The sequence below is a fragment of the Brassica rapa genome, chromosome A02 (genome assembly GCF_000309985.2).
Source record: "Brassica rapa cultivar Chiifu-401-42 chromosome A02, CAAS_Brap_v3.01, whole genome shotgun sequence".
In the NCBI taxonomy this organism is placed as follows: domain Eukaryota; kingdom Viridiplantae; phylum Streptophyta; class Magnoliopsida; order Brassicales; family Brassicaceae; genus Brassica; species Brassica rapa.
Window position 1 is genome coordinate 5436004 of NC_024796.2, and position 26700 is coordinate 5462703.

At 32.7% G+C, this 26700-nt stretch overlaps 4 protein-coding genes and 1 non-coding gene across 8 annotated transcripts; 2 read left to right on the forward strand and 3 right to left on the reverse strand.

The window, feature by feature from the left end:
• Positions 1-183: 183 nt before the first annotated feature.
• On the reverse strand, positions 184-4086 carry LOC103851593. Of its 2 annotated transcripts, XM_009128462.3 has the most exons (5): positions 3678-4082; positions 3403-3600; positions 3051-3258; positions 1276-1383; positions 184-695 (listed from the first exon to the last, which is right to left on the reverse strand). In XM_009128462.3, exons 1-5 carry the CDS (start codon positions 3897-3899, stop codon positions 541-543), a joined length of 891 nt encoding a protein of 296 aa, XP_009126710.1. In that variant the 5' UTR covers positions 3900-4082; the 3' UTR covers positions 184-540. The 2 variants fall into 2 exon arrangements, with proteins under 2 accessions (XP_009126710.1, XP_018511695.1); XM_018656179.2 differs by lacking the exon at positions 1276-1383 and having other exon boundaries at positions 3678-4086.
• Positions 4087-4331: 245 nt separating this feature from the next.
• On the forward strand, positions 4332-8057 carry LOC103851595 (D-inositol 3-phosphate glycosyltransferase). The gene is made up of 2 exons (XM_009128465.3): positions 4332-6202; positions 6865-8057. The coding sequence occupies exons 1-2, from the start codon at positions 5711-5713 to the stop codon at positions 7885-7887; spliced, it is 1515 nt and encodes a 504-aa protein (XP_009126713.1). The 5' UTR covers positions 4332-5710; the 3' UTR covers positions 7888-8057.
• Positions 5252-5323, forward strand: TRNAD-GUC. The gene has a single exon. It is a non-coding gene; the product is annotated as a tRNA-Asp (tRNA).
• LOC103851594 lies at positions 8043-9248 on the reverse strand. The gene is made up of 4 exons (XM_009128464.3): positions 8871-9248; positions 8741-8783; positions 8508-8632; positions 8043-8411 (listed from the first exon to the last, which is right to left on the reverse strand). The coding sequence occupies exons 1-4, from the start codon at positions 9000-9002 to the stop codon at positions 8310-8312; spliced, it is 402 nt and encodes a 133-aa protein (XP_009126712.1). The 5' UTR covers positions 9003-9248; the 3' UTR covers positions 8043-8309.
• Positions 9249-15974: 6726 nt separating this feature from the next.
• On the reverse strand, positions 15975-26554 carry LOC103869490 (subtilisin-like protease SBT4.12). Of its 3 annotated transcripts, XM_033285349.1 has the most exons (15): positions 22541-26554; positions 22338-22432; positions 22146-22237; positions 21758-22010; positions 21173-21659; positions 20991-21091; positions 20532-20744; positions 20332-20443; positions 20036-20249; positions 18035-19959; positions 17565-17674; positions 17249-17354; positions 16810-17161; positions 16680-16722; positions 15975-16583 (listed from the first exon to the last, which is right to left on the reverse strand). In XM_033285349.1, the coding sequence occupies exons 1-10, from the start codon at positions 22637-22639 to the stop codon at positions 19421-19423; spliced, it is 2205 nt and encodes a 734-aa protein (XP_033141240.1). In that variant the 5' UTR covers positions 22640-26554; the 3' UTR covers positions 15975-16583; positions 16680-16722; positions 16810-17161; positions 17249-17354; positions 17565-17674; positions 18035-19420. The 3 variants fall into 3 exon arrangements, with proteins under 3 accessions (XP_033141240.1, XP_033141238.1, XP_033141239.1); XM_033285347.1 differs by having other exon boundaries at positions 20991-21659; XM_033285348.1 differs by having other exon boundaries at positions 17249-17366; positions 20991-21659.
• Positions 26555-26700: the final 146 nt, after the last annotated feature.

Here is a 26700-nt window from a genome sequence, read left to right on the forward strand (position 1 = left end):
AACGGGAAAGCATATATTTCCACATTTCAATACATTTAACTGCGTTCTGAAGATATAATACTAACAATACTAAACTAATAGTTATTCCAAAAGGGCAAAATAATGACTGTAACTCTATAGGCGTAATATGCGAACTAGAGACTTTAAGCATATAAAGCAGACGTAAGAACCAAGGCTAACCAATCAAATAAAGTCTTTTACTTTATTTTTTACATTGGCGATGATTTTATTACAAGGAATTCTACATAAAAACAACCCATCCCTTTATTACAAAATACATGCATATATATGCATATTTTATTGTTCTTTTATCATAAGAATTATTGATTTTACTTAACCAGCTTGCATATGGAACTACCAATATAATAAAATAACAAATTCACCCCTTTTAAAATTTATATATTTCCAGCTAAAATAATGATTATAACGCTTTTTATTTATTTATTTTTTGACCCCACTATAAAATATTCAATCCGAAAAGATACTACCTTTCGAAAACCTACAATTTCAGCGATCACGAGCATGTGTGCCGATGTTTGATCAGTACGTCCATTCATGTGGCAAATCCGCCGGTGGTTCTTGGTGACTCTGGGCCGACGTTTCTGCCGTGTATGGTGGTCCACTTTGTGCCTGAGTTAATGAACTGCCTTTGGTACTTCTGCTGTTTTTGTTCTTCATGGACACCAACAAAGCATCTGTATAGTAAATAGTTTCAATAATTATCAATTGAAGACCTTTAACTGGCCGGTGTAAAAAAAAAAAACGTATCAAGAATTATATCAGATGATACTAAAAATCTAACATTACAAACAAACAAAAACATACTTCAAACTATATTAGTTTACATGTGTCTAATATGATGTAAGTTAATGCTAACTAATTAATTTCGCGGCGAGCAGATCCTTCGGTAATAAACTTTCTTACAAATCGACACCTTGATCTATCACATGGCTACTAAAGTCCAAAATCTAATTAGCTGGAAGTCCTGATGCAAATAAATATTTGGAACATTTTCAAATATCTTCTTATTTATTTTATTAATTATATTAAATTTAGATAATTATCTTTGTTGTTTTAGGATTTATAAAGAAGTTTCAATATAAAGAAAATATATAGCAATGAAAATTCAATTTCAGAGAACATTTTGAGAGGTTTTGTACTGTTTATAAATATATACAGGGATATAAGGTATAAGTAATTCTTGTAAATCATAACTTTACTCAAAAGAATACAAACAGAAAATTGAATAAGGAAAACGATATGTGGGGTTGGTACCATGAAAAGGAGGGATATCAGATGAGAATGTAGAAGGAACACCCAATTTGTCAAAGTGAACTTTCAAGGCTTCAACTACTCTTGCTGGTATAATTACTGTTGAACATCCTGCAAAATTTTATTTTTTTCAAACAAAAAGTCAAAACCAAACCAAATCCACGTCTAAACCAAACTAAACCGGTCTGGTACTTAATTCTCAAAGTAATAACTTCAGGAAATTGTTTGGTTGAGACATCAGTTTCATAGAACGACAATACTAATAGTACAATATATAGTAAATTGTCACCACCTCACACCAATATCTAAGCCACATCAAATCAAAATTATGCCAAAAGAAAGAATAAATTTATCAGAAGGTAGAAGATATTCGTTTAACCCACCGACTCCTAGATTGGATAACGTTTAGGAATTGAAAATGAAATAATCAAAGAATCTTAATGTTGAATATTATGTATAATTCTTTGTGTTTAACGAATACGAGAAAGTGTTACAAAAAGAAAAAAAAAGAATATGAGAAAGCCTTGGTAAATTAGTGTTACATGTGTGGGTTTATAATACTATACTTAGACAGAAAGAAAAGTTTATACTATGTGGTTAGGATATTCATTGGGTATCGTCAATGATCGAACGGTGACATGAGGAAGAATCACAAGACGGATAGGTTATCTTAGACTAGAATCCACTGGTCGAGTGAACTTAGTAAGGTCTTACGAAAAGATAATGATAATGATTTTTGAACTTAAAGGGTCTATTTTGTTGAAAGGGAAACCAGCAAGTTGTGGCAATATTCTAATCAGGTAGGGCAAATCTGTCCCATCACCAGCCAGTCAGCCACATAAAATCTTAAAAGAAAAAAAGAGAGATTAATAGGTGCGAAGGAATCTTTGGTATCTACTCCTCAGTCAAACGGTGTAATAATGTAAGTGAAAGATTCTTATTATAAAAATTGTCCTAAAATAATTGAGTTTTGAGCTTGTAATGATTGTACTCAACCAGCTAAATTAACTCAACCTAATCTTAATCCAACTATTAATCTTTCAAATAAAATTTATTTATGTCACAATTTATGAATCCTTCTAACACTTTCAGCTTAGCTATAACTAAATGAATAAAAAAACAAACAGTTGTGAGTAAAGGAGAACAGGGGAATTTGTTGAACACCGAAAGTCGATTCTGCAAGTGCATGTCAATTGTCAAGGGATATGTAATTTTATCAATCTCGTCGACCACATAAAAGAATTACACTCTAAGATAGAATTTAAACAAGAGTTCTCTTTAATCTATCTCTAAAGTTAATAGTGTTATATTTATTATATTATGTACATAATTATAAAATTGCTAAAATCTAATATATACACAAGATTCTCACTTTGTCAACCCCAAAAAACAAAGTAGGAATCTCGAAGTATCTAGACGACGACGTCATTCCAGCTTTATTTTTTTGTCGTTTATTGTACGTAACCTTCTTTTAAACCACTAACTCTGTTTTTTTTACACAAACAATAGGATTGGTTATTTAACTAAGTTCTGAAGTGTTGCAAAAAAAAAACTAAGTTCTGAAATAAAAGATAGAAATATAAGAAGTGAAAATTAAAAAAAAAAAAGAGAGAGAGAGGAATAATAGAGTTATTTTCATCAAACCTAGAGTAATAATAAAACAATGAATATATGTTTTTTCAATTAAAACAATAACTGAAAATAATAATTCTATTTGATTGACAATTTTACAGAGAGAGAGTAATAATGGTAAAATTACTACTATTAGTGTTTCTAACCTGATTTCTTGCGTGACTCCACAACAGTACCATGACAACGTGGTAAGAACACTCCAGTTCCACCCGACCCGGTTCTCGAACCGGACCCGTCAACGAACACCGCCTTCACGCCCGACCTTGGTCTCTGTTGGTATTGGCAGTTCCTTGCTTTGTGTCCTACTACGTCATCGTTTCTTTGCTTATCTTTCTCCTTTTTGATCTTATGGAACTATATATATAGAAAGTGAACGAACTTTTAAACTTTTAAAAACATAAATGCATCAAACGGTGGTAATAAAACCCATTTATAATCGAAGGATTCTTTTAAAAAAAAAATTCTGAATAATTAATCAATGATAAAACATGAGCTCACGTTAGCTTGAATAGATCGGATCTGGTCATCGATCAAAGCTTGTTTTGATTGGGAAGGAATCATAACAGGCTTAGTCTCAACGGTCACCGGAGTTAACGGCGGCGTTGGTTCACGTGAAGGACCGATCGGGCTGCTATTACCGGATGCGAACGGTGACCAAAGAGTCGATTGCGGTGAGCCAGAGCCACCACTACAAGACTGAGTCAAGAAGAAGAAAGATTAGTAAAGAGAGAAGAGTCGAACTCGAACCTGTTGTGTTCTTAAAAGGTGTGTACCTTTTGATGCTTTTCATCGTCTTGAAGCATGTAGTTAGTCATCTGGCGAGTCAACTCTGCAACGTACTCGTCTTCTTCATCGTTTGGTGGCTTTGGTGGAACCGGGTCTTCTGATACGGAGTCGGATAAGAGCGAGTTTGTGGTTGGAGTGAAGAAAGTTGAGTTTGTGTGATCGTAAAAGGAGCTAAAGAAATCTATGTCTTGTAGTTCCGTAGATTCCATTTGATGCTTGTTGTCTAGAGAAACAGAGGAAAGCAAGAAGAGAGAGAAGAGACAGAGAAGTTATGAGTTTAAGAGATATAAAAAAGAAGGAAGAAGAAGACCGTACAGATGACAGCTTTATCAGAAGGCGTTACGACAATTTCACCTGTCAATTGTTGCGAGTTTGCGACCCACCAGGGATTAAGGATTAAGGAAAGCTATTTAAAAAGAAGAACAAATAATCAGTTTAAAAAAACAAAAGAAGAACAAATAAATATAAATATGTATTTATTTTTTCCTTTTTTTTATTGGTTGAAATATGAATGCATTTTTTTCATAACGAACCTTTTTAGGTGAATGTTCATTAAAAATTCTCTTAAAACAATGTATTCAACCAAAATTGATTTCCCTACCATTTAAAGCTTAATTACAACCATTTTTTATTTTCAGCTTTAGTTTTAAAATCTAAATAAAGCATGACAATTTTTCTAACTGTAGATAAAAAATCAAACTAAAGAAACTTCCAACAGCCTAACTAATGACCTCCATAATCTCTCAACTACCAATCTACCATGGTAAGTAAGTCCTCATTGTGAGACTCTGAAATAAGTTTAACATGATCAGATAGACTGGAAATATATTAAGATCACTGCTTCCAATGATATTAAATAAGTTTAACTTATAATACAAGTTATGTGTCGTGTATGCCATACCTCAAATTATGTTAGCTAGGACATACAATATGGTTCTTCTTATCACTTCAAATTAATGAAGATCTGCTAACCATTACAAGATACCATGCAACATCATATATTGGTTTAAGGATTTGATGTTAAGTAAGGTTAGTTCACGCTTTATGATCTGACCAAACGTTTTTAACATTTAGACCCAACAAAAAAAAATCTGACCAAACGTAAGTATGCACACCTTTTCTTGGTATAACTACACTAAAATAATTCCTACTACCACCAGCTTATGATTGCTTATAGAATTCAATTCACATTCTATATGAGAAATATTGGTTTATTTTCCGAATCTGCAACGTTTTACTCGATATTAATTGTTTTTTATTAAATAAAGTTGGTCTAATATCACTTTATGGCAAAGCCTTTAGCTAACAACCATTAACCATACATCTATTGGACTTTTGAGTGTGGGATAATCAAACTACTAATGCTGATATATTTTTATTGATTAATAAATACTTTTATTTATTAGAATTGCTTTCAGGCACATCTGTGGAAAACATAAAAATGTTAAATTGTACATATGTACAAATTTACAATTGAACGTAGATATTCAAGACTTGGTATTAAAAATTCACCATATATATCATTGTATTTATAATATCATGGATCACCACTGTCAACAATGTCGTTGTAGTATAGTGGTAAGTATTCCCGCCTGTCACGCGGGTGACTCGGGTTCGATCCCCGGCAACGGCGTATTTTTTTTCCTTGTTGTTCTTTTCTACATACACTTCGTCGTTTACCACAACCTCACAATATCAACGACTCGACGTTTTTCTTCGCTTGAGACGGGACGCAGTCTAGCAACCAATTGCTCACACCACCTTCTCAACTTCGTCCACCGCCGCATTACGAATGCGCGTGTGCCACATGTGCGTGACGTTACTGCGATGATTCATTGAATTTTGGAGAGAGCATGTGCACATGACTTAAAGAATACGGAATTTAGTTTTAATCTAAACGAAGTCTCTTAAAGTCAAACGTTGTTCCCGATTCAATCCACTGACAAACTAACCACTTATTTTCTCTGTCTTAAACGATGCAACTCGAGTTTCCAGATTCGATCTGTCACTGTCACTTTCCATGGCTAGAGAAAACCCACTGATGAGTTTCTCCTTCAGTCTCAGATACCTCTGTCACTTCACTCTCCTCATCTCTGTCCTCTCTTTCGTCTCTTTCCTCTTCAGACACAACACCACACTCTGTTCTTTTCCTTACGACCACAACCCCAACGCTGATCACACATTCGACCACACCCACGACAACGAAACCATCGATCTTCTTACCTTCTCTTCCGCTTGGAACCATCTCACTTTCTCCCCGTCCAAACCGAACAAGATTCTCAAGATCGCTGTCGTGGTTAAGAAATGGCCGCAAAAATCACAAGCTGGTGGGCTCGAGAGGCACGCGCTTACGCTGCACCTCGCTCTAGCTAATCGTGGCCATGAGGTTCATGTTTTCACCGCAGCGTCTCCGTCTTTCCCTGAGTATGGACTGAAAAATCTCCGGTTCCATCTCTCTCAGCCAACCTCCGGTGGATATCTCGATCAAGCTTCCCTCTCGCAAGAGCTTCAGGTAGATATAGAATTTTGAAATTGCTTTTGCGTTTGTACCGCGTCGCTGGTTTGGACGCCAATGCTTTGCGTTTCCCCCATTTTGCGTTTCATGCAATATTTAAAATTTCAACCCTTTGGTTTTTGGAAAAAAAAAGAGATTAAAATACCACAAATTAGCTATTATTTTTCAAAAATAACTTAATCAAAAATATTCTAACATTTTAGGTTTATGGTTTAGTGATTATTATTTAAGTTTAGTATTAAGGAGTGTGTTTGGTTTTAAAACTTTTGTAAATTATTATAAACTTTTATGAATGAATTAAGAGAGTTAGATTAGTTTTTTCGGCTTACAAAAAAAGAAAGATTAGTTTTCTCATCTTATGAAAATTATCATCTTTAAAAAATTAATTTGAAAATTCTATGGTAAAATTAGAATTCTCCCAAAAACAAACTATAATACCTTAATTTCTGTAACTTCTTACTAATTTTCAGTAAATTGATTCGATTTGGTCTTAATCGGTATTCTTGCGCCAGGCGTTTAGTGGCCGAATTTTTGACTAGGCATCGGCGTTTTTAAATTATGTAAACAGCTTATTTTTATTTCTTTATATAAACTTTATGTAATTAAAAACCTATGATTGTCGACTCATAATAGGCGATTTTTTCCCCCTAAAATCGCAGACGCAGAACGCTAGTGGAAGACCATTCGATGTGGTTCACACAGAGAGCGTCGGGCTTCTCCACACACGAGCCAAGAACCTCCAAAACGTTGTCGCGTCGTGGCATGGAATCGCTTACGAGACGTTGCATTCCGACATAATCCAAGAACTCCTCCGTCAAGCGGACGTCGCCGCCGGAGCAGAAGCAGAACAGCCACCGCCTTCCGCTCCAGCTCTTACGGAGCGAGCGAAGCGTGTCGTGGAGGAAGTCAAGTTCTTCCAACGTTACGCTCACCACGTGGCAACTAGCGATCACTGCGGCGACGTGCTCAAGAGGATCTACATGATTCCCGAGGAACGCGTCCACATCGTACTAAACGGCGTCGACGAGAGCGTTTTCAAACCTGACGTTTCGAAACGCGAGAGTTTCAGAGAGAGATTCGGCGTTAGAAGCGTCGCCAAGAACAGAGAGCCTCCTCTGGTTCTTGGAATCGCGGGGAGGTTGGTTAAAGACAAAGGCCATCCTTTGATGTTCTCAGCTTTGAAACGTGTGTTTGAAGAAAACAAGAAAGCGCGAGAAAACGTCGTCGTTTTAGTGGCGGGAGATGGTCCATGGGGGAACAGATATAAAGAACTCGGGTCTAGTAACGTGATCGTTCTTGGACCGTTGGATCAAGAAAAGCTAGCGGAGTTCTACAATGCCATCGATGTGTTTGTGAACCCGACGCTTCGAGCTCAGGGGCTTGATCACACTCTTTTGGAAGCTATGGTTTCAGGCAAACCAGTCTTAGCCACGAGGCTAGCGAGTATCACTGGGTCCGTGGTCGTCGGTCCGCATTTGGGATACACTTTCTCGCCCAACGTGGAGTCTCTCGCGGAGGCGATTTCACGAGTTGTTAGTGATGGAAGAGAGGAGCTGGAGAAGAAAGGCAAGGAGGCACGTAAACGATCGTTGAGGCTTTTCACTGCGTCTAAAATGGCTGATGCGTATGAGAGGTTGTTTCTTTGCATTTCGGATAAGAGTTACTGTACAATACAAGCTTGATACATTTGAGCTATAGTTATACTGGTAGAGTTATTACTAATCATTTGGTAAAACATGAAAGATGTGATGTTCTGTAAGAAGAAGATTAATTTTACATGCGTTAGTTCCTACATAAAGATGTCTGGTTTGGTCACTTGTTTGAGTTGGTAAAATTCTAAAATTTTCATATTTTTGTTGAACGTGAGACATAGAAAAGCAGAGAAAACACTGACACAGTTGATTAGAACAAGTACTAGACAAATCTATTCAAGACACTTTTACTAGGAGATCTCTTTATATTATTTTTAATATTAGAAATCGCCTAATATTTTTTCTGCATAAAGTTATTTATACAAAGTCTTGGTTCGGTAGATAATAGTACTTGGCTTGAGCTTCATGGGGTTTGTGGAGATATTTACAAGGAAACTAAAGGAACTGGTTCTTCAGTAATAAAGAGAACCTTGCCACCAGTTTCCTCTTGAAACATCTTGCGAGTTCTGTCCATTAGCATCGCCTTCTCCGCTTCTAAGACGCTCGTTTTTTACCTGGAAAATGGTTACTCTGATCAGTCAAGTCCTATTTGTTTTTTTTTATTTTAAAAACAGTGATTACCAAAATATACATAAATTAAGTAGACTCACTGAAGGGTAAGTTTGGTTGGTGGTGGATCGAGAGTATACGTCTTGACCACCGTAGTAAAGAGAAGAGCTTAGATGACATGGCTCAACTCTGTCTCCTTGCGTAGTTGAAGATTCTCTACGTTGAGCTGTGTGAGAAAACATATTCGTTAGAAAAACAGAGCTATTCCTTATTCAAGAAAAACATAGTAGTTTGAGACTAAGTAGACAAAGAAGAGGTTTTCTTCCTCTCTAACCTTGTGGGCCATGTTTGAAGCTTGGACCATCTCTTGCAACGTCCTGAGAAATCAAATCAAGAAACTGAAGTTTAAGTCTCTGATCACTCAAAAAATAAAATTAGAAGAAAAGGAAGGTAATAAATATAACCTTGGAGGGATGAGGGAAAATGGAAGAGAAGATTCCAGAGGAAGAAGATGGCGGCGAAGGATCTTTGAAGCCAAAGACTTCGGCGGTGAAAGAAGAAGAACTTGATGATCCTACTCGTCCTTTACCTTCCATTAATAACTGTCAAAGCTTATACTCTTATCACTTTGAAACAGATTCTCTTTGTGATTCTTTTTATGTTAAGAGAACTAGAATGAAGAAGAGGACAGTTCTGTAATGTTTGTATAATGACATGATCACAATGGGGGTATATATACATAGTGCTACAAGGAATTAGTTTATGGTGATAGTGGAGCCATTGTGATCATGATCCTCATCATCATCATCCATCAAGAAAAAGAATCCCCTTATTATGTGTATGTTCTCTCTTCTTGATGTCGAAAGGACTGTTGCTTCTTTTTCATTTCTATTTATAAATTATTTCAATTTTATTTTTCTTGCTTGAGAAACTTAGAAGCTTCGCTATCTTTCTTCTTTGCCGTTCTTTATAGTTAGTGCTTAACTTTTGTTTTCAATTGTAACGATTTATTTCAAAATTTTCTATATATTTTGTTGTTGAAAACGTACTGAAAATTTTGGATTCTTTATTTCTTCTGGATAGAGACACAAACAGTGAGATTCTTCTCAGACTTCTTCAATGTTCAGTGTTTCTCTTGTAATAACATAAAGAGATATCTTAAAGAGGATAAGTCCGGCGTCGGATTCTCATGTCGGACCAATGATCTGTCGCCACGTGTTATTCCGAGGATAAGTTGCCGACCCTTCTTTATCACATAGGGCCAAAGTGGAAAAGAAAACAGAAGAACTTGAGCTTCTTTAACTCGCGCGCATGATCCGTTTTTTAGATATGAAATAGCTGCCTTTTAACTTTTTAAATAATACGAAAAGCATTATGCCCAAAACAATACTATTATATTGGTTTTAACTTTATATCTATAAAATTATTTTAGCATTAATAAAAGAACATATGATTAAAGACAAGAAGATTAGGTCCACAGAAATTTTCCACTTGATGAAGTCTATTCGTTTTCTTCTTCTTTATCTTGAATGCTCACAAATCAAGCATTTGGAAAATATCAAAAAATTTCGAAAAAGCAAAGAGTTATGAAAAAATATATTTTCGGAAATTAATAAATTTAGTCAAAATCAAGATATGCAAAAAAATTCTTTCATGAAATTGTTATGAAAAGATGTATCATCTTTTTTTAACAATAAAATAGTTTTAATGTAAATTTGTTTTAGTTTCATGATATAAACTTTAGTGCCGTTCTTGGTAGGTCAAACCTAAAAAAAGCCTACAACAAAGCATTAGATTTTAGAATTCAGATAATCTAAAATTTATCCAAACTGTCTTAAGATAATTTTGTTAATAAAAGTATGGTGGTTTAGTAAAAAACTGAAACTGATTTCTATCTATGGGAATTAAAATTTAGATCCCAAATTTCGAGAGAATAACAAAAAGAATGTTTTCGAAATTATGTAATCTCTCAATACAGTTAAAACTCTATATATAAGTATTTGATAAATTAATATATATTAAATTTATAAATTTATCAATCTCAAATTCGGCTAATTTAAAATATGATACAAGTCGATAAAATAATAAATTTAGAAGATTCGATGCAAATATTTGGTCCCATAAAATGATTAATTAATCATTTATATATATAATTTATATATTTAAAAATAATACAGTTTTAGTACCCACAATAAAGTTTATTTCTATTTTTGTAAGATTTTATAATATTTTAACGATATTTCATAAAATTATATGTAAAAACAAATTTAAATTATATGATGCATATTTCATATACATCAAATAATATAATAAAAATAATATAAAAGTTAAATTTACAAAATTTAATGAATATATAAAAAATGAAATCAAAATTTTTAGTTTACAAGAAAGTTATTTTAAAATATAGAAATGTAAAAGAATTTTTGTAAACTAATAATTCTATAAATTAATAAAATATTATAGTAACAACATTATTATTTTACATAATTGCCCTTTTATTGATATAAACCGATATTTTACATAGTTTTTTTTATACTGACAAAAAAAAGAATCTTACTCGCAAAGTATCACGTGATATGATACACGTCGTTGACGCGTAGTTGGGAACAGAGATTCGGTTCCGGGGAATTATATCCAAAGATATAGCTGATAATAATACTTTAGATATCTCAAATTGGACAAAAATTCTAGCTGCCTTGAAAATTTGTAACATTAATGGTATTTTGTGTATATTTTTAAAAGCGTCATAAAAAATACATATGTTGTGGATATACATACATATTTACTCAAAGATTAGTGTATGCATTACACAAACAAGTATTGTCATATGTAAATTTATATATACGGAGTGTAGCTTTTTTTTTGGACAACATATACGGAATGATAGTTAAAAGCATCTTTTTTTTTTATCAACAGTTAAAAGCATCTAAAGACTGAGAACGGTTGTCCATTTGGATAAGAGATAGATTCTCGTGTAAGAGATTCTTCTCACTGGTCCCTATCTTACTGCCGGACGGAAGTCGATAATATACAGACACAATATATAGTATAAGATTATGTATGTATATGCAAGCATGAGCTCATGTGTTATGAGTATATGTATATGTATGCTTTGTTGAGGTATATGTATTTGTATAGAGTAGCATCTATCATATTATTTTAGTAAAATTTATTGATATAGAATATTTTTTGGATGTTATGATATTAAGTTTCTTTTTATATTTAATTAAGATTTCAAAATATTATATTGTTTGATTTTTACAACATATATAATTTTTTTCGTGGTGCATTTCAAAAAGTTATTTTTTATTATCTATGATTTTATCTTTTGTAAAATTTAAAAATATAATCATTTTGGTTTGAATATTAATTTTCAAAATTTTATATTTTGTCAAGAAAACTTTAAAAAATTACACTACTATTTCTGAGTTTGAAAGATTACATGAATTTTGAATTTTTTTTTGAATACTAAGTTAATACATTATTTTATAAAATACATTTAAACTTTTTGGTAATATTTTATAAATTTTCTCGACAGATTTTGTTATAATTAAAAACAGCTATAATTAAATTTTGATTTGTCATTTATATTTTTAATGAATTACTATAAAATTTCATACTTTTCTAATAACATATTTTTTTAAATAGTATATGAAATAAAGGTTATTATTATATACTGTTATATTGTTGTATATAAATATTTTAAACAATATATTGAGAGTTTAAAAATAAATAAAAAGATAAAATATAGTTGTAGATATAAAATTTTAGTCTATGCTAATAAATTTATTTTCGTGTATAAAATATTATATAGTTTGCAAATTTTAACTCATTTTAATGATGACTGGTAATTTATTAAAATGAAACAATATAAAAAATAAAATTTTAAATTTACCTATTTAATATAATTTTGTCATATTTAATTCATAGAGAATTTCTATTTTTATATAATACATAATATAAATATAGTATTTATAAAAAATAGTATATAATTTTAATTTTTTTCATAATAAAATTTTAGGTAAAATTGATTTATAACAATATTATATTATTAATTACGAAATTAATTAATTTTGGAAGATTAATCAGTGTAGATTTGATCACATGGGCTTAAAATGTAGTTAGAATATTTTGCCTAAACTGACTGAATATAGATCTTTGTCAGATATACAGATTTTTAAAATTTTGAAAATACAATATTTACCAGTGTATGGATTTTTATTTAACTAACATATTTTTCATTTAAATATATTACTGTAGCTAATATTATAAACATAAACGTGATGAATAGGTACGAAATATAAAGAACTGTCTAACTATCTTTGTACCAAACTGCACCTTTTGTAATGTTACTGATGAACCGGATTCTGGACAATCAAGTTTCATGGCTGACTATATATGTTCTTTTCATAATGGTAGGTTAGATAGTGGTAAGCAGTTGATGGTGCAGGTCTAGTTTGTGTACTAAAGATAAGCAAATATGATTTGTCTATTAAGTTGATGTACAAATGATTAGCTCAGAAAAAAAGAGATGAACATATACGCTTAGCTCATTATTGTTTGTGAATTTATTGGTTATTTATGAAATTTGTATTGTTATTGTATTAGTAGAAAACCAAACTATGGTTTGTTTTGGTTTGATTTAAGTGACTCGGTTGATATGAGGAATAATTTTGTATCATTAGCGTGTAATATAAATGACACAAATTAGAATAGGTCCAAAATTTAAGTCACAACTTTTTATGGTAGATAAAAAATAGGACTCTAAATTAATAGAATAGATGATCGGTTATTTATGAAATAGCCAAAAACCCAAAATTAAAATTTTAGAGAGAAAACAGAGTGATAGAAAGAAAAAAAGAGGAGAAAGAATATGATTTTGGTTAGTTGGTGAACTTTAGTTTTTTTTTTGTTAGTGAGTGCAATGTCTGTAATAAGATTTCAAAAGAGATTTTTGTATAGTCTTATATCAAGTAATTTATGTTAATGGTCTTACATCGTGTTCCAAAACGTTAAAAAAAAAACTGAAAATATACTTGATTGGGGATTGATTACACATAAAGCTTTAGGGATAAGTTAGTGTATACTACCTTTAGAGCATCTCTAAAAAAATATCATTTTTTTTTTATTTTGCAAAACTTCATATTTGAAGCTTAAAAAATGGGGAAATTTCATGTTTACACTTTCTTTCATACCACAATTCAATTATACCACTAGTATGAGGACATTTTCATAAATACACTATTCATTAATGAGCAAAAGACAATATTACCCTTATCTTTATCTTCTCCTCAATCATCGATTTCTTCATCTTTCTCTTTCGGCGATCGATCTTTTCCTTCGTCGGTGAACTAAGGTGCTCCGTCGAATCAAAAGTAGCTGGATCGTAATTGGTTAGAGATTTCTCCGATCATTTCTTTTTCTTCTTCAGTTTTTGTTTTGGTTTTCTGAAACTCCGGTGATAGCCGATGCGAGGAATATCACCGATGCGAGAAATGAGTGATGATTTCGAGTTTTGAGATAACATGATTGATAACAGGTCAAGTGTCTCCTCTTCAGAATGAGGTTTAGCTAACTCGATTCAGATTGATTCCAAAACTATGATATCTGCATCTTCTAGAGTGATGATAAGTGCATGATCAGTGGGAACAAGAGCGACATATGACGAGCCATATGACTCTGATGGTGAGGAGACAGCTGACACTGAATGGGACGAGAAGGGACGCAACATCATCTCTCACATATACATTTCTTACAGAAACTTCATAACATCTATTCAGTTTGGTTACTTGAATAGCGAAGATGATGAAGCTCTGACCCTCTCTATGAAGTTTGGTCCCTCTGAGGGACACAACTTTCGAGCTGTAAGTTTTGTATTCGTAGAAAACATTTCTTTTTCTCTTAGTAAGCTCATGTGAAGTTAAGTCTCTGAACCTCTGATGCAGGTCATACTGAAACAAGATGAATATGTGACTGGACTGAGTGGAGTACATGGATATGGAATGCGTGATGGAATAAAAAGTTTGACATTTCACACTAACTGTGGGGAGCACGAACCGATTGGAAGTGTGAATGATAACTCTGCGATTGGTTTCAAGATAGATATTGATCCAGGAATACGTGATAGACGCGAGTTTGGTGGTTTGTTCGGGTCTTACAGTAAGAATAATCTTTCATCGGTTGGTATCTATGTGAGCCCCATTGCTAGGTATGACATGGTGGCTAAGCGTGAAAACATTGGACCTCCAAGACTTTGTAGCAGCCTTCAACAGTTGTTGTCTGGTTCAGTTTGTTGTTTAGTTTTCTCTGAAATAAAGTAATGTATCATTGTCATCTTTCTATTTTTAATAAAGAATATTCTAATATGGATCTAGTAACATCCAACTGCTATTATGGTTTATAAACAATTTATAATGGTTTGTATGATAATTTATAAGGACTTATAAAGGTATATAAATAATTTATAAGGGTTTACAAAAACAATTTATAAAGTTCATACACCATTATAAAGGATTATGAAACAATTTATAAGGTAAGTAACATTATTTGTAAGAGTTTATAAACCATTTATAAAGACTTATAAAACAAGTTATAAAAATCTATAAACCATGTATAAATGTTTATTAAAAAGTAATGAAAGTTTATAAATAATCTATAAGGAGTATGTACACTATCAATAAGGGTTTATATAGGTGTAGAAACCAATTATAAGGTCTCTATATTATTTATAAGAATATGTAGCCATTTATAAAGGCTTGTAAAACAATTGATAAGAGTATGTAAAATAATTTATAAGAATTTATAAGGGTATGTAAATAATTAATAAGGATTTATAAAAGTTTTAAAAACAATATGTAAATTTTATAAATCATTTATAAGGGTTTATAAATTATTTATAAAGAATCTAGACCATTCAACATCAACCTAACCAAGAGCTTATAAAACCTTGTATCAACCATCTATAAGAGCTTATAAAACCTTGTATCAACCATCTATAAAGTTTATAAAACACATATATATATATATATATATATATATATATATATATATATATATATATTTATATAACTATTTATAAAGGTTTATAAAACTATTTACAAGAACTTATAAGCTATTTATAAGAGTTTATACATTTATTTATAAGTGTTTATAAACTAATTTACAAGTTTTAGAAATCTATTTATAAGAGTTTATAAATCTATTTATAAGGGCTTATTCCAAAGATTATAATAATTTAATAATCTTGATAACACAATTTATAAGAGTTTATAAATCAATTTATAAATCAGTTAGAAGAGTTTATAGATCATTTATAAATTCTTACAAAGATTATAAGTAAATCTTTATGAAAGTATTTATAATGTTTATAATTTTCCTATAAATTTTTGAAAATTATTTATAATTATTTACAAAATCATTTTCTAACCAAAAGCATCATTATTGTATGTGTAATTATAGGATTCATAAATCATTTTGCAATGATTTATATCATCTTATAAGGGTTTATAAGAACATTTTTGTTTGTGTCGATGGGTTTAGGACATATTTATAAGAGTTGATCAAATATATATGAAATATAAATCTATTTATAAGGGTTTATTCAAAAGATTATAAAAATTAAATAATCTTCATTACACAATTTATAAGAGTTTATAAATCAATTTAGAAGTGTTTTTAAGGATCATACAAGCCACTCTTTATGACCCTGAAGGCCATCAAGATTCAAGGTTTTGACAGCGACAGTAAGGCCAGTGCCAGGCTTAACAGGCGCAGTTCCGTTCTCCTCCATCCATCCTTTAAAGACGCAACCAAAGCCACTTTCTCCGAGAAGACTTTCGGGTCTGAAATTTCTAGTAGCTAACTTGAGATAAAGGAAAGTAAACTGCTTGAGATGAGAATACATCTTAAGCTCTCCACTGATCATAAGAGTGGAGAAAGAGCTTAAGCTTCCCCTGTAACTCAGAGTTCTAAAATCACTCAGTAGTGATACGAACACCAAGGCAGTAAAGACTCTTGGGCACTTCCTCAGCAGCAATCTGAGCATACTTAGCACTTTTCTCAGTAACAGAACTCATCCGCCCTTCCAAAGACTGAATAGTAGCCTTGAGCCTCATGATCATAGTGGCGCTGCCTTAATGATCATACTTGGTCCAATCTCTATTGACATCCTCTTTGTTCTGTAGAAGAGACAAAACAACTAGAGGTGAACATCAAAACCAATCCGCAATTTCATAAAAAAATACACAGAAATAAGAGTAAATGTATACATTTACCTTTCTGAGAGCTCCTCATATTCTTTGGCATCACAATGAGAACCTGTACCAAGATCAGACACAAATCTAGTTTAAGTTTCGATAGAGAGATGAAAGTAGAACCAACAAAAAAAAACCCAAAAAGAGGTACCTTTGCAGTTTTCTTCATCACTCTCCTGCTATGACTCTAACTCTGAACCAGAACTTGACTTAAGCATCCAGAACTCTGAATCATTGGAGTCAGTTTCTTCCTTAATGCGTATGTGTTTGTTAGTTACTTGTATTTTCTCGGTCTTTCCGCTTGACAAATCACACCAGAGTTTGAAAATTACAAATTCAGACACAACCAACAAACACAATACACCACAGGTCATTCTGATTAAGGTTATCGGAGCAGATGATGTGAAGAAGATGAAGGCAAAGCTCAGTGGTGAGACTTCACGATGGTGACAGGGCATGCAACGTTGTTGACAATATGGTTGCTAACACTTCCCATTATCATCCTGTAGAAGGAAAAAGAAACAAGAATTGTCATCACAATATGTGTAAACCAATTGAGGAATTGAAGGAATCTCTTTTTTTCTATTTACCACTCAAGGCCACCAAGGCTTGAGAGAGGGATATGATCAACAGCTTCACATATCTTCTCACGAGGATCTCCCCAATATATCTTCATCACTACTGTAAGTCTGTAATCTGCTCATGTTTCTAAACAACAGTTAGATCATTCTTCATTTAACAGAAGCACCAAACACTCGTTGTAAAAGAAAATTTTCATTCACATAGATTGATCATAGTTTATGGACTATCCAGACGAAAAGGTTTTTTTATAGACTACTCGTGCAACTACTATACTAGTGTGATGAGAAAGATCCATCCTTAAAGAGGGAAAACAAGAAGCTTTACCGATTTTTGCCTAGCGGCGGTGTTGGCAATGTCAAGGGTTTCAGCATCTGGCTTCAAACCATACTTCTTCATCACGGAAGCTTCAGAGAACTCACTCAGAGGAATCAACGCTGAAAACGTTACAACGGAAAAACAGAGTCAAACAAAAAGAAAATCATTGTAAAGAAACACTTTGAGTTCAAGCCAGAACTCTGAAAAACAACCAATATGACGAGGAGCAAAATTGGTTATCATCATGTGTCAGAGACGATGATCAACTACTTAGTGAAAACAAAATCTTCCGAGTTATTTAAACAAGCAAATAGGTAGACAAGAACCAAGTCAAACTATCTTTCTGAGAAACTTCTCAAAAATTTCATAGATAAATATTTATAAGGTTTTATAAGGCTTTCCTTCCCACAAACTGATTTGTGAGAAACCACGCTAAAATTAAACAACGATATGATGATCACCATCAATTTTCTGGTCACCTTTGTTAGCTTCGTCACAGAGATCGTCAGCTTCTTCGGATCTGGCCGGAGAATTCGTCAATGTTGTCGGATCTGGCCGGAGAACACGTCAGCGTCGTCCGATCTGGCCAGAGAACTCGTTAGTGTCGTCGGATCTGGCCGGAGAACTCGTCAGCGTCGTCCGATCTGGCCGGAGAACTCGTCGTTGCCGGATTTGATGACATTAAAGTTGAATCTGAGAAATCATGGAGAAGAATGAGAATAGTTTTAAGTTTAATTACTTAAGGGTATAGTGGTATTTTACCTATTAAAATTTTAATGGTAAAATTGGTTAGTGTAAAGTTGAAAAGTGGTATTAGAAAAGTGGTATTAGTGGCAATTTCCCTTAAAAAATTTCTTTTCCAAAATCAAAATTCTAAATTTAACTTCAAAATTATTTGTATTTTATTGTCATAATTAATTTAAATCATAACCTTTAAAAATAACTTGCACAAGTATAAAAATATTACAATAATATTAACTAATAAAAGGTTACACTAAAATATAAAATTTTACGTAGAAATATATAGTTAAATATTAAACTACAACCAAAATACTATATTAGATCTATAAAACTATTTCCATAATACTAAAATATATGATCAACTAGTGCATCTTGTAGTAAAAGTGTCACTCTTTATTTTCAATTTGTATCTTACGAGTTAAAACTTGATAAAATCGGGTATCTTCATTTTTTTGTCATTTCAGTTGTTGATTCTACCACTGATTTTTATCCTCTTTTTCTGGTTACACAAAATCTGGTTATACAAAATTTTTGTAGATAATACTTTGGGGTTTTTGGAAATTCCATATCAAATTTACCAAACTATAGTGTTGTTGTAGTATTTAAGTTTTCGTAATAATTATGTATTTATGTATTTTTTTTTTAAATAGTTGTTTATTTTGTGATATTTTGTTGTTTAAATAGAATTTTGAAATATTTTAAATCTTATTTTGAAGAAGATATGATTGATAGCATATTGTTTTGGTAAACACGAATGATATCCTAACGAATAGACTGGAAATATTCTTTTACTTTAATCAACAGATTATATTTTGGTTTAAATGCACTTCTTAATCTCTTAAAGACATCAAGGAGTTATTGCAAAACAAGGACAAAAAAAAACACTACAGTTTTCTTTAAGGATCTAGTTGAAAATTTAGATGCATATAGCTGCAAAACCATTAGAAAATAGTCGTTTTGGTCATTGCTTGAAAATTGTGTTTTGTTCTTTTTCCTAAAAATATTACTATTTGTCATTGCTTGAAAACTGTGTTTTGTATGTTGAAGAAATTACAGAACATACTAGGTAAACTAAATTTGTTTTGAAACTAAACTATGTTGATGTTTATACATAATTTATATTCTCACTCACTTTTATAAACAACAATGGGGCTTCTCACATTATGAGTGCCATCAGACCAGATAAGGTTTGCAGACAAAAGCAGTTTTGAGTCGAGAGCGCTGCCTGTAACAATTACCGTGAATGACTGCTTCTCGTTCACCTTCTTAAAAACCAAGGCGCTAGGGAAGACCTTGACGTTGAGCTTAGATCCGTGATTTAAAACAATTTTTGATTTGTATATAGAGTTTTGGGTACCCACGTTAGTGACGGTTCTTTTGAAAATCACGGTGAAGAAACTTTTCGATCCCGACAACTTTGCCGACATTGAAGGATAGTTAAGGTTTCTTGGTGCGGTTTCTCCAATGCAAGTGACGGCTTCACCGGATATGAGTTTCACGGTAGTTGCATTGTACTTCATGCCGCAGAGGAAGGCAGTGTAGTCTGCTTTAGTCAAATCATATACGAGTCCAGGATTAGTAGCAGATATCGGGTCTACATGGCCAGCTCCATAAGCAAACTCGGTTGATACAAAGCCAGTTTCAGAAGCATTCATCGGCCAAGCTATTAGGAGACCAAAGTAGACAGTGTAAACAAAAATTTACATGCGTGCTAGATCCATGTTATAATTTTAGCTTACCGGTTGTCATAATGGCGGATTTGATCATGGAAGGAGACCATTGAGGATGAAACGTCCTGATGTACGCGGCCACGCCTGTAACATGTGGACAAGACATTGAAGTTCCGGAGAGAACAGAGTACTTCACACGTCTTGTGTCATATACACTTGAGGATGGTGAAACCTCAGGTGAAAATGCAGCGAGGATCTCAACTCCTGGTGCTGATATATCCGGCTGCAAGTCATCCACCATTGTCTCTCAGACCAGAAAAATAAAAAGAGAGTAATAAACAGAAACAAGAATGTGTAGACCAAACCTTGAGAATATCAGTTGCGATGGTGTTTGGACCACGAGAAGAAAAGGCAGCAACGACTGGAGCTAGCTGACTAAAACTTTCCTCCGTTCTTAGAACAGTAGCCAGTGGAGAACTAAGGAAATAGAGGTAGACTTATTTGTGTAAGACTTTATATTGTTTTTTTCTGTGCTTAATATATATATGCGAGAAAAGAATGTTACCTTTCGGACTTAATGTAAGAAACAAGAGAGTTTAAGTCTTCTTGTGATAAAGCAGAGAGGGGAAAAGAAGTGACGAAGGCAACGTTTGGTGTACGGTTGAGAGATAAGCCTGCAACAGCTCCATTTGCAAGAGCTTCGTATGAATCTGTGGAGTTGCAAACCACAACTTTTCCTTTCACTAGGGATTCTTGAAGACACCCTTCTTCACATTTCCTGAAAAACATAAAGTCAAAATCTTAATCACCTGAAATTTATGAAGTCATAAACATTTTAAGTTAATATTATTTTTAAAAATTCGAGAAATTGTGAACTATACGATTTATGTATGGTTTTTTTTTAAATTAGGGCCAAAACGAATGTTTCAAGTTTTTTTCTTTTTTTGCTAAAATTTGGACGATGTTTCAAGTTAGACATATGAAACTATGTTCTATGTCATATGCATGAATATGAGAAAGTTACTCTGCCGATTCCACGCTGCATGCAGACGAATTAACAGCAGATTTTCCATATACAAGAGGATACATTGTTCCATTCAAACCAAACGTGTTCACTGACTTTCCCTGTTTCATATTAAGAAAAGGATTTAAAGACACAAAGACAAGATAATAGAGATCATCAAAAACAGGTTTCTTGAGACGTACAACAAGTGTTTTACCGTTACCGAGAACAACTTTCGTTAAAAACGCACGGTTGGTGTTACTGGCAGCAACCGTGAGGATCCACGGAGCTACGCTCTCTAGCGTTTTCGGTTCTGGACCGTTGTTACCGGCTGAATTCACAGTGAGAATCCCTTTGGCTATAGCGTGGAAAGATCCTATAGCGACCGGGTCCTCTTCAAAAGGTGAGGGGTATCCCATATTAACGGAGATGCTAATGATGTCTACACCATCTGCAATCGCATCATCAAAGGCAGCCAATATACTATCGGAGCTACACCCTAACCAGGTGCAAACTTTGTAACTGACAATTCTTGAGGCCGGAACGCCTCCTCTCATGGTTCCATTTCCAAGTCCATAAAAGCTTGCGTCTTGAATAGCGTTTCCAGCAATTGTGGACGCTGTATGTGTACCATGTCCAACAGTGTCCCTAGATCCTTCGCTTGTGTAGTCCCTTGCACCAATCAGCTTGCTGCAGTATAATAAAATATATTATTTACGATAGTTTATGTGACTTACAAGTCAGCAATCAATCATTTTGTTCATATAATATAATATGTAAAAGTTTACTTGTTGCACGTGAAGTTCTTGCCTCCGGAGCAAACACCTTTCCATTTTTGAGGAGGAGGACCAAAGCCTTTGTCAGAAAAGCTTTCAGATTCCGGCGTGATCCCAGCATCGATGACTCCAATAATGGTGTTACTCTCCACGGCCAGGTTCCGGTTCGTGGCCTTTCCTTTCTTTAACCCCATGAAGTCCCAAGAGGTAGTCGTTTGGAGCTGTAGATTCTTATTAGGGAATACAGACACAACTCCTTCCTTATCTAAGAAGAAGATAGAGGGTTTTAACTCACCTTAAAACATGGATCATTACATATTTTAATTTTACTAATTAGGATCAATGGATTTTAGTTATATACTTGGTTTTCAGAGTTTAGTCTATTTCGAAGAACACTTACTGGCTATTCTTTCTCGTTCTGACTGAGTGAGTCGAGCGGCGAACCCGTTGAAACTCCTCTTGTAACTTCTCAACAAACGACCTTCGTTAGAACTAGAGATTAATATATCATTTGTTAGAGAGGGTTCATACTATAACTTTGTTTATATAATATTAGCTATAATCGCTAGAGAATGGTGTAACTAATTCACACCTCTCTCCGGTGATTCCTTGAAGAATATTCATGTGATCGGACATTGGTGTGTAGACCTCGCTAGACGGAAGTGCACCCATGTAGACGACATAGACCTTCATGGATTACGACATTATTCATCACATCATCATCGTTGTAATCATGTATCATGATTGATATTTTTTTTTTGAAACTCCATGTATCATGATTATAAGAAATAGTACCTGTTGGTCTTGGTTATCATCTATGGCTGCTGAGACTGAACACAAGGACAAGACAATGATGTAGGAGAAGAGGCAAAAGAAAGCTAGTAGTTTCGCCATTTTCTAGAAAAACAATTAAAGGTCGATGTGCGACTTAATATTTCTGTGTAGTTTCAACACGAAAATGTATATATATATTTATAGTAAAGTATTCAAAACAAAATATTTGGTCAGCAATCAAAACTGGGAACAAACTTAACGATTTGACCATTTAACAAATGTTATAAAGATTTCTTCTTCATATCCTCTTTCTGGCAAAGATAAATAAAAAATATATCATTGATATCACGTTACATCACTTCAAAAACATATTTGCCACACTACCCCACACGATGAGGCAAGAGTAGAAATAAAATTATTTCTTCTATGGTTATATGGAACAGAATTATGATTACTATAGAAAATATAACTAATAGTATTAACCAATAGCTCTTGGTCTAGTGATAATAGAACTGCAGTTAGAATGCCCGCCATGGATTCGAGTCGTTTTGACCACCTTTCCGCCTATAACCGTGCGTGCCCGGATGGAAAGCCTCGTGGGAATTAGTCTGGACCTACGCCTAGAATCCCCCACGGATATCAAAAAAAAAAATCACTACAGGGGTTTCAAAACAATAAGGTATCACTACATTATATATATATATATGTATATATATATTGAATTAGCATGCTAATTAGATTGTATATAACTAAACATATTAACTAACATGCTAACATAAACACCACCAACAATCCTCATAATTGTGAACCAAACGGCTCACATGATGACGAGAGGTGGAAGGTGGTCAGTTAAACCGACCGAAAAGGTTCAAGAAATAAAGTGAGAAACAGTTAAAAAGAGAGGATACCATGTCTTGAAAAGACGTTGTAACCGCAACTTTGAAAACTTTGTTTGCTTCGTTTTCATTTCTAGCTAGCTTAATGTCATATTATGATTATCTAAATGCTGCAAGGTTTTGTAATCATATATGGTCTTCCATCAAACTTGTAAAATTCTTTATAGCTTTAAAGTCGTATTACTTAAATTTATTTAATGATGCATCAATTAGTTAAAAAAACATGCTAACATAAACATGCTTAAAGAGATTTTAACGACATAAGAAAAATAATTTCTTGTGAATTACGTCTGTAGCGGTAGACCAATTTTCTACTCCCAAACATTTGAAAATATAAACCTTAACAATATCAGATTGCGTTATATACATATATGGGAAAAAATATTTTGAATTTTGGAAGCATGCAAAAGTTTGGTATCTTTGACCCTTATTTTCTTAAGGATCCAGAACTAAGTTTTAAAAATTAAAATTTAAAGAATAACATTATGTGCCAAACGAAGCTTGAATCCTACACACAAAACCATATAATACGATTGTTCAAGCATGTATATGTTAATAAGAACCTAAGTGAGAAAAGAAACAAGTTATTAAAGACCTATCTCTTGTACTGTACACTACAAAAAACGAGCTTTTAACGTCATTAACTAACAGACCCTAGCAAGATGGCGTCAGTTTGATAACTGACTTATTATTGGGAGACGTAAACTACCAGATGGTCCAGATCCCAAGCCACTTCTTACTTATTTCCAAATCGATTTATGTAACGACCTTAAAAAATACGTCTTTGTAGCGTGCAGCCTATTGAAGAATAATCATGTGCTTGCCAGATAAGTAAGTTGCAGAAGTATCGTGAGAGTTCAATCAATGCCTTGATTTAAGGGATCTTGAATGCATAAACAAAAATTTGGTATAAAATCAAGAAAAAGGTTTAGAGTCGCGTGCATCCAGTTATGCAGATTTATTTTGTGAATCTAGTTGACTTGTTTTTTTTTTATAGTGTGTTCAATTTTGTCGTGGTGCTAAAGAATAGGTTTTCAAAGTCAAATCTTATCTGTGACCTGTTGTTCCAATGCACACTCTTTATCGTTATATATATATCTCCCTATGTTAAGATATAGCTTATCTTATACTAGGCATCTATTGATAGAAGTCAACCAAGTTCGACTTCCTAATCTTTATATGTGTAAGTATAGAACTGTATAAGAGTTCTAAGCAGAGTCGTGTTCACCTTGTTATGAGAAGGCAAACTGCTTTGGACCCCAACTTATATAACATATTTTAAGAGTTCCATTTAAATCCATCTTTTAACTGGTTATACTGTATATATAATTTTTTCTTAGTTTCAGATCTAAGCAATAATTTATTTATGCTATTTAGATATAGTTCATGCTATTGTAGACATTTATATTTAATTTATCATCTATCTTCTTAAATCTACTATTTTATTTATTCGCATTTTGTAGACTTTGTATTATAAAATTTTCAAGCTTGTATAATTTTATTTATACTATTGTAGCAATACATTTATAAATTTATCATTTAACATATCTAAAAAAGCACATATTTAATTAAATAATTACAAAATCTTCATAGATAATTACAAATCTTGTATTTTTATTTAATAAAATATGTAGTTTGTATTCCCTTAAGAAATAATATGTTTAGTTTTTCAAATGAATTTATAAATATTAAATACATAATTTTCTTTATGTAATAAATATATACTAGGTAGACGGTCTGCACGCTTTTGCGGGTTTAAATATGATTTTTAGTTTTATAAATACAGTTTTCTTATTCAACATTTGTAGTCGTTTAAACATTATTTACTTTTCATTCTACATTGATGTTTACAGTTATATCATATATATGCAATAAATAATGCATGCATGTTGTCATGTTGATATGAAGTATTCAGATGTTTGTATCATATTTACTATCCAATTAGTTTGATGTTTACATTTCTTTGCCTCCTCATAAAGAGATGTTTCTACTTTCTATTATTTGTATATTAAGTGTTTTGTCATACATATTGTATGACAGCCAGTATATCACGTAGAATATGATATTACAAATCATGGAGAGTTATATTATGTTTATATCAAGTATGTGTATTAGTATAAAGTTAATTAATATGGTATATCAAATTTCAAGTGATTTAATTTGTTAAATTGTCTCTAGAGTGATACCGCCATGAGTCAATCTTTCACGCAAATAACTATGTCATTATGATCAATATTATAAAGGTAAGAAATAATTAGATTTCAATTTACATATGTTAAATTGCAAAATCATGTACTCAATTTTTTTCAGATATGTTATATTATAAGTTAGTCTATAATAAGAGAGTTTAAAAAAGATAACCACATCCAAAAAAAAAGTACTTAACATATATACAAACGGTATGTAATAAATCATAACATAACTATTGAATCCATGTTGGATCGAATTCAAATTTAGCATATTGTCTTCCGTCTGTGACCATGACTTTTTCTGAACATTAACAACAATGTAAATCTTTTAAAGACTATGTTAAATGGTCGACAAAAAATATAAATTATATTAAATAGATGTCAATAATATTTAAATGATTTAAAATTTCACTTTGCTCAATGTAGTTTACTTGCTAGAAACGCAAAGCTAAGAATGTTTTATGGTATTTACTCAATGGCCAATCTTTCATATCCGTTTCTCGGGCAAGCTGTCCTGAAGGTTCACATTTCCTGAAGGTTCACATTCCAACTCATACCCACTGTATAGTATTGTTAGTGACATACATATAAGTTGAATGTTAATTTTTTCTAAAAAAATTTATTTGATGTTTATGAGTTACTTAAACTAATAATAGTAACCGAGAAGTGTTTTTACTCTAGCCTTAGGCTTCCAAACACCTAGGCATGGCACTGGTTCTAAGGCCTTCATAAAATAGCCTCAAATTACAACTTCTTAACTAATTATGAGAAGAAGGTGAAGAATCATGAATAAGAGGCCCATTCCAGTTGACGTCGTCAGCCTCAACCTCACTAGAGTCCTTAGAGCAGCAATAACGCGAGATGTAAAAGGGTTCTTAGGTAAAAAGGTGTGTGTGGGCTCCTCAATTTTTTAAAAACCGGTGACAGAAGGCGTGAGTTGAGGACCGCTTGCAATAGATTTTTTGCACTGTTTGCGGGTCCCACCGACATGTAGCAACCCGCGATTGGTGCGATTTTTTTTGTTTGATTTTTTTTTTAATCAGATAAAACAAAACAAAAAAATTTAGAAACCCAAAACAGGGTTCACCCGATAATC